The sequence below is a fragment of the Urocampus carinirostris genome, chromosome 5 (genome assembly GCF_059441175.1).
Source record: "Urocampus carinirostris isolate Australia breed hairy pipefish chromosome 5, RoL_Ucar_1.0, whole genome shotgun sequence".
Classification (NCBI taxonomy): Eukaryota; Metazoa; Chordata; class Actinopteri; order Syngnathiformes; family Syngnathidae; genus Urocampus; species Urocampus carinirostris.
The window spans coordinates 40,771,759-40,779,718 of NC_142353.1; the positions used below are offsets into that span (position 1 = coordinate 40,771,759).

General features: G+C 38.1%; 1 protein-coding gene across 1 annotated transcript; it reads right to left on the minus strand.

Moving 5' to 3' along the window:
• Positions 1–819: 819 nt before the first annotated feature.
• ppp6c (protein phosphatase 6, catalytic subunit) lies at positions 820–7,652 on the minus strand. The gene is made up of 7 exons (XM_088336832.1): positions 7,523–7,652; positions 5,512–5,607; positions 5,063–5,128; positions 4,838–4,979; positions 4,648–4,727; positions 3,504–3,713; positions 820–1,792 (listed from the first exon to the last, which is right to left on the minus strand). Exons 1-7 carry the CDS (start codon positions 7,595–7,597, stop codon positions 1,544–1,546), a joined length of 918 nt encoding a protein of 305 aa, XP_088192958.1. The 5' UTR covers positions 7,598–7,652; the 3' UTR covers positions 820–1,543.
• Positions 7,653–7,960: the final 308 nt, after the last annotated feature.

Here is a 7,960-nt window from a genome sequence, read left to right on the forward strand (position 1 = left end):
AACCAAAAAAAACGTGCATAGAGAAATGCTTTACAAGTCGAATATGGACAGAAGACATGACACAACTGGACTTCTGTCCAAACTCATGGTATGGACTATACATAATAAAGAAAAATAAAATAAACATTCTTTCATTTTCCAACTATTTGTCCTTTGCTGAATTCCATTTCAGCTGACCTCGGACAATCGACACAAGTGACATGCAGTGAAGGGGGGCAGGTTACAATTAAGAATATATGAAATGGTTCTATTCACAAATAGCTGATTTTTCACATTGTTATGAAACAAATATGTTTAGTATATAATGTATTATTGTGCTGAGTGTCTGCAGATGCAACAACTTATATCAAACATACGCTAAATATTTATCCATCCATCCATTATCTGCATCGCTTATCCTCAGAAGGGTTGCGAGGGTGCTGGAGCCCATCCCAGCTATATTCGGGCACTGGGCAGGGAACACCCTGAACTGGTCGCCAGACAGTCGCAGGGCACAGAGACAGACAAGTCACTCGCTTGTTCACACCTAGGGACAATTCGGTTAGGCGGAATTAATCCGACATGCATGTTTTTGGGATGTGGGAGGAAACCGAAATGCCCAGAGCGATCCCACACATGCACAGGTAGAACATGCAAACTCCATACAGGAAGGTTCGATCTCATGACCTCAGAACTGTGCTGCACACGCGCTAACCACTGTACCACCGTGCTGCCCGCTAAATATTTGTGACATAATTTATTCAGTTTTGATTACCGTGTACTCTTATGCCGAGATCACAACTAAGATAGATTATTACCAACCAATAAAACTGGAATTAGTTCAAACATTTAAGTCTTTATTGTAAAGCAAAACAGATATCTGCAAATATGCACATTTTACAATAGTCAGTTGACTTCAGCACACAGATTCCAGCGTACATAGCTGTGAAATATTTGTATGATTTAAACCCCGGATGCAGAGAGGGAAAACTCATCATTGCTTGAGTGGAAAAAATAAAATAAAAACAACTATACTAAAACAGCATTTCAGGTAGCTATATTAAGCTTCTGTGCATATGAATGTACAGTATTCCATATTTCTTTTTCGCTCTCTTTTATTGCAGAAATGTCAAAATTCTTAACTGCATTTTGAGCCGTCAGGTGAATGTGTACTACAAGACACTTCAGATGGAGAAAATATAGGGAGTACAGGATTCAGAATTAGGTTACAGGACTGCAATTACCATTAACGAGTTGATCTGTGTCGAGTTTCCATCCATCAACTACAGGACTCTCTAATTTATGCCATTGATAATGCTAAATGTGCAGACCAAACCTAACGTGTAAGGTACCATCTCACAAACTTCCAGGTTGAGTAAAGGGACTTCAGAGTCGAGTTGACGATAGATGGCTTTAAATACGCAGAGGGGGAAAAAAACAATAATTGGCACTGTCAATACTTTAAATTTACTCTAGAAGTCAAAAGACTCAAGTGCTGTCTCCACACTCCTTGGTGTCTTTGCACTGGGAAAACAAAAAACTAAATATTTTCGACTTCATTATTTTACAAGAAATAAGGTGTTGTTGTCCGAGGTGGAATGACCCTTTCAGAATCAGGCACTGCTCTGAAAAGCTTTGGCTCTCGTGTGTTAGCATCTTTGAAGACCATGATGGAGGCGATGTTGCCACAGCGATAGCAGTAGTTGGGGGCCGACCACACCGTAACCAGTTTCTCGTCAAACATGAACTTGTAACCCTCGTGGACCAGTTGATGTGCCCGGCAAATCAGCTTTAAGTTGTTGATGTGGACGAACTGTGAAGTTTTTATAAGAGAAGGAAATGCAAGATATTAGGGAAACAAAAACACTACATTAAGTGACAATACCATTTAATGCATAAAGTGGTAACTCAGTGATATGTCATTAAATATGTAAATATACTGATGGATGACATTTGTTGCAGGGGCTCATTGAGAAAATAGTCCTAATAATATTTTAATAAAACATAAAACAACAAAAAAATTACGCAAACATGTCATACCTCAATATATTGGAGCAAAATTTTGATATGCCGCAAAAAAAGGCAGCCATGGAAAAACTGTCATGATTTAACTTTTTAATTAAATTACTAATTAAAAAACAACAACAATACAAAAAATATACCTACTTCGTTTAGAATGAAGACGAGAAAAAGAAAAACTAAAAAGGAGAAAAAAACATTGAAGTTTTCTTTTTGGGGAAAAAAACATTTTTTTGATTTAGCTTATTTTGTGTGAAGCCCCTTGTTGTCATGATTACTGATGTGATTCACCTGTGCCCGCTCCTTTCGAGCCAAATGCCTCGGACTCTGATTGGCTCCCTGTCCCTATTTTTACCCACTCCTTTCTGTCACCTGATGTCAGTCCGTCTGCAAACCTCAATTAACACTAGGCAAGCCTTTTTTTTCGACCCTGACTCCCACCTGTTTTTGCTCCCGTCCGTCCCCAAGCTTCGACCCGTTTGTGATTTTGACCACGTATACTCTCCCATCCCGGCTTTCGACCTCTTTTGTCCCCGAACAAGTATACTCTCCTCTCCTGGCTTACGACTCGTTTCCGACCCTAACCACGTTTTTGATCTCCTGTCCTGGCTACTGACCCGTTTTTCCGTTCCCGACACTGCCATCGCTCGCCACGGAAGTTCCACTTCCGCGTTCAGAGTGACCTGCTTCCCGCGCTCAGCGATCGTGGGTGCAACCCTTTCCCTTTCTTCCAATAAAACTGAGAGAAAAACAACGCAAGTGGGTCCTGTCTCCGTTCTGGTCTTGACACTTGTGATTATCTCTTCTCTCAGTCAGGCGGCCCTAACCAGCACAAAGCCATTGAAGGTATAAAAACGACCAAACAGTTTTATCTTTATGATAGTAAAAAAGAACAATTTATGTTATTATATAAACTTTGTAGATTTGTTTTTTGTACGACAGCCTTTTTGAGTTTTTTAATAAGATAAAGAAAAATCACTACAAATTGTGTGACCTACAAAGTCAACTTCAAATTTGGGCAAAATTGTAATGAAAGTGTTACCCTTATCCTCTTTCAGAGTTTATTTAGTTTAAGAATTAGTGTTAATAGATTTGCAGAATAAAACTTCAAACCGCAAATTTGCAAGTTTGAATTATTTTACTATGGAAAAAAACTTTAAAATACAGTTAAGTATGAAAAAAAACTTACATGAGCATTATTATCTGCCGAATGAAAATGAATACTTTTTGCAGTCTAGGAATACAATTAATACCGAAATTGCAAGTCGTTCTAAGGTAAATTATTGAAAACAATAACAAAATTTATTTTTTCGATAAAATGTCACCGGAAACCCTCCTGTTCTCCCAAGGGTATACTAACCTAATTTGAGAACCATAGTGATGCAAAATATATAGCAAATAGTTTGATTTTCCCACCTACCCAACACCAATCCAATTGGTAATCAGCATTAACATCATTTTCTACACAATCATCAACAAATGGTGTGACATCAGATCTAACTTACCTCATTTGTGACTTTAGCGCCAAAAAGCCAACCTGCTCCTCTTGGACTGATGGCCCAAGTGTCTACGTCTTCAGGGTCGGACCAAACCAAGTCACAAAAGGCTCCTTTGTGAGGGATTTCCTGGTTTCGCTCGATGGTTCGGATTTGATCTAAGGTTTTAATGTCAGGCGAGAGTCCTCCGTGTACACATAGGATCTGTTCATCCATTAGCTGGGAAAAAAAACAGGGAATACGGAAAAAGCAGTACAGCAAAATGTATATAGTAACATCTGGAAGTTTATCAAGAGAAACTCCCATTCTCTAATTTGAAACAATATTGAATGTTTTGAAATGCCATTATAAAAAGGGGGTTCAGGTGTACTATTTTGCATGGCTCGTTATTCAATATACAGACGCTGCCCTACTTACGAACGGACGATCCTTCGTAAGTTAAATTTGTTTGTGAGTTGCTTTAGTGCTATATTTTGTGTGTTTAAGGTTTATATAAGTATATTAAAGGCTTGTATAAGTAACCTGTATTGTTTTGTACTAAAAATAAACATTTCATATAATAATTTACTAAGATAAATAAAGTTAAGTTTAACTTACTTTTGGAAGATGCGCTTCAAGAGGTCCCCCTCAGTGGTAAAAAGTGGCCGGAAAAAAGCGTTCAGACCCTTTTCTCAACCGCATCAAGCTTTCTTATTCCACTTTCATTTCAAAAGAAACAGCTCACACTTCTTTACACCAACCATATTGAATGGATGCATGAGATATTAAAAAAATAAAAATGTCAAAGTTCTTAGCGGGCTGGAGATACAGTATAGTATGTTTACACACAAACTAGGAAGAGGAAGCAGATTTCTTCTTCCGGGTGGATGTTGAGTGACCTCTCTGGGTGGCCACACGGCGGTGGCGGCGGAAAGAAGCACTACAGTAATGTCCTGTTCTCGGAAAAATGTGCACACAATACAAAATCTAACTTGCAGAAATGTCCGGATATTTTTCGACATCCCGAATTTTTTTCCGAATCTACCTTTTCAAGTAAGTCGAATGGTCGTAGGTAGGGGAGCGTCTGTACCACCAAATCTGACAAAACTGTGGCTACTGCCAATGGTAATTTGAGGAATATTCCACTTAATGAAATTTTATCTTTGATACTCACTGCTGCCACCGTTAACATGTCGAACACTTTGGTGCAATAACGCCAGGCATTAGCGTTACCATATTTGGTCTGGCACTCATCTGTTGAAACAAATTCAAAAATGACAAACAACGCCGGTAGTGTTAAAATGGTGCAACGGGGTAATAATGTAATTTCTCGCAGTGACAAATTTTGAGTAAATTTATCTCACCATAAAAACCATAAACTTGAGTAATCTGTCTGCTCTCGTGATTTCCACGTAAAAGAGTGATACGGTCTGGCCATTTGGCTTTCAGCACCAGCAGGTAAGTAAACGTCTCCAAACTGTAGTATCCTCTGTCAACGAAGTCTCCCTAAACATAATAAACATAGAACATAAAGCTGGCTCCCTCTCCCAAAATGTTTTAATCAAGACCAATATAAATTATTTACAAACCATAAATATGTAATTTGTGTCTGGAACTTGCCCACCCGTTCTAAAAAGTTCACAAAGATCATAAAACTAGAACAAAGGGGAGAAATATGTTAGAAAAGGATGTTGCCAGCATTGCCACAAAACCTCACACATCAATTCACTCTTTAAAAAAACAAATTCTTTAAATAAACAAAAAAATAATAATGCCCATTACCCCAATTTTCTAATCATTAAGGAGAGAGAGCCAGCCATTTATTTCTCCACCATTTAATTAGTCAGCAATTCCTGCAAAAGACGTCTATGTGTCAACTGACCAAGATTGTATTATTTTAAATTAATGTGAAATCTGCTAAACAAGGTACTGGCCCAACCTCTGGATTTAAAAATGAAAGATCACAAAAAAATAACAGAAAAACAAAAAAACAACTACATTTGTTAATGCATTTGCATTTTGGGTCTGAAAATATCACCTGGCCGTGAATGTCCCCACATACTGTAACTGGAGTAGAAACAGGTTGAACGTTCGACTCTTCCAGCAGAAGATCGCACACGTAGTCACATAATCGCTGTGTATGATTAAAACAACAACAATAAATCAAATACTGTACAAAGGGTAAAGTTAGGAATTACATCAATTCATATTGCCATTAAGTACCTACAAAATATTTATACCGTACAGAACATTTTTCCAAAACAATATGAAGCATACCGAGTTATTATCAAGTAGTAGCCATGTACGATTACAAATACAGCTTTTATACAGTAAACACTATTGAAATCCGGTAATGCACAAGCCACAGTGAAAGTAATGAGAAATTTGAGACCCTTTGTGATTAAGGGGTATAGAAATGAATACAACTTAAGTACAGTGGAACCTCGGTTTTCGAACGCCTCTCAGTTCGAACAAATCGGTTCTCGACCCCAAATTTCGAGAAATTCTTGCTTCGCTTTTCGTTCAAAAAATCGGAGTTCAAACGCCGGTACGCTAGGGGCGATGCTGAGCGGCGTACGGGTGTAGATTGCCCCCACCCCTCGTGAAGAACTGTTGTCACGTGACCGCGCACTTCTTTTTGCTTTCGTTTTTAATATCAGTGAACGGAGTGTTTTAACCCCTAATTATGCCTCGGAAGAAGGTCGGTGCAAGCAGCAAAGTTGCTACAGGTGAAAAAAGAAGAGTAGTGCGTACAACTATTACATTTAAGAAAGAAATAATAGCAAAATATGAAGAAGATGCGCGAGTTTCCCTTCTTTCGAGGGAATAGAGCATGGCTTCTGCAGACCACCACAAAGGTAAGAAATCCTATTCATAAATCTTTTCTTTATCCTTTAACCGCTCACCACTTGTTGTGGAGACCCCGGTGCTAAATGACGTGTAAACGACCTGATTTTTTTATTTTTACACGTTCATGTTAGCGTATTCTTTCGTAGGGAAGATTACGATAACGCGAACGTACGATTAGCCTGGGTTAGCTTCATGTTTACGTTCATGGTATGCCTTCAAGGATTTGGAACGGATTAAAATGATTTTACATTACTTTTAATGGCAAAAACGATTTTCGGTGATCGACCAAATCGGTTTTCAAACAGGGTTCTGGAACGGATTATGGTCGAGAACCGAGGTTCCACTGTAGAATAATAGCTGTTGGTTTTATTCCATAACACTTGGTGTGTGACATTAATCTAGACATGGTGAATGTAAAGCAAATCATTGGGTACATACTTAATTACAAAACTTGAAGCAGACCCTCTCAAATTGGGAGTGGAGTGAACAGATTGTTATAGGAAGATATTTGAAGTAAATATTTGACAAGCACGGTCTCAAAAACAATGTTTAAGACAGGATTTAAAAAATTTATATATATATAAATAACATTTATATGCGGCAGCGCAATGCAGATTTTGAAAAATATACATTTCTTATTAATTGCATTACAGGATAATTATTGTGAAGATAAAAGATTGACAAAATAGATTTATTATTTTAACTGCATAAAAGCACGATTGTTTCTGCATGCAATGGAGAGTCCCAAGTGCCTAATTACGCAGCGACAGCTCATGATGGGGAGTGCGATTTCAAAAACTTAATTAATAACTGACAGTTGCATTGCATAACTGCATATCAAGAAAAAGACTTGGGTCGTTACTAATAAATACAAGTTAAATGCATACATCTTTGACGTGCAGTCAGCTACCTCAAATTTGCGGTTATTCTAGTCAATTCAACACTCCCAAATTTGAATCGTAGGATCTTAATAAATATGCAAATATAAAGGCATCAATTTCCAATATTTGATAAGAGACACTGCAACCTCGCTGATTTCAAATCTAACTTCCTCGCCGCATAGAATCAAGAATGCTAAACGCCACTAGCTAGCATAAGCTAACATCAGTAAATTTCACGTTTTACACACAATCTTACGAATCTGATGGCACGTGTACTAGTTCCATTTACTGGGAATGATCCTATTGTGTTGTGTTTACCTTTAGATCATTTTCTGGAAGGTATTTGCACTGCTTTGCGATCTCCGCATATTTATCCAGATCTAGAGGCGCCATTGTAACTAGCTGGATGTCTTGCACAACTTCCTGCAAAGCTTTTAGGGGCGGGACATCTTTGTTTTCTCAAACGATTTACTGCCACCTAGCGTTGAATTGTATTAATTGTAAATTATGTATGTTGTGGTTTTCTTGACATTTGGCTCCCCTCTTTCATTCAAAAAGGAGGTTACACTTAAACAATGTTCCCTGTAATTTCCCTTACGGGTCTGAACGTTCACACACAGTCGGTGAGCAACGCTTGAAACAACAGTGAGCAACCATAATCCCAAGTGTGGCAAGATAATTGATTATCAAACATGTCCAAAACTCGACATCAAGTTACATTTTGCTGAGTTTCCGGCAATTCAAAATTATTTTTCT

Bases quoted from the DNA above. Each gene is read 5' to 3' on its own strand.
- ppp6c (XM_088336832.1), bottom strand. From the start codon at position 7,597: ATGGCGCCTCTAGATCTGGATAAATATGCGGAGATCGCAAAGCAGTGC. The intron at 5,129-5,511 runs GTGATATTTTCA...CCTTTGTTCTAG, and splicing joins GTGGGGACATTCACGGCCAG to TTTTATGATCTTTGTGAACT. The intron at 4,980-5,062 runs GTTTGTAAATAA...TATTATGTTTAG, and splicing joins ACACAAATTACATATTTATG to GGAGACTTCGTTGACAGAGG.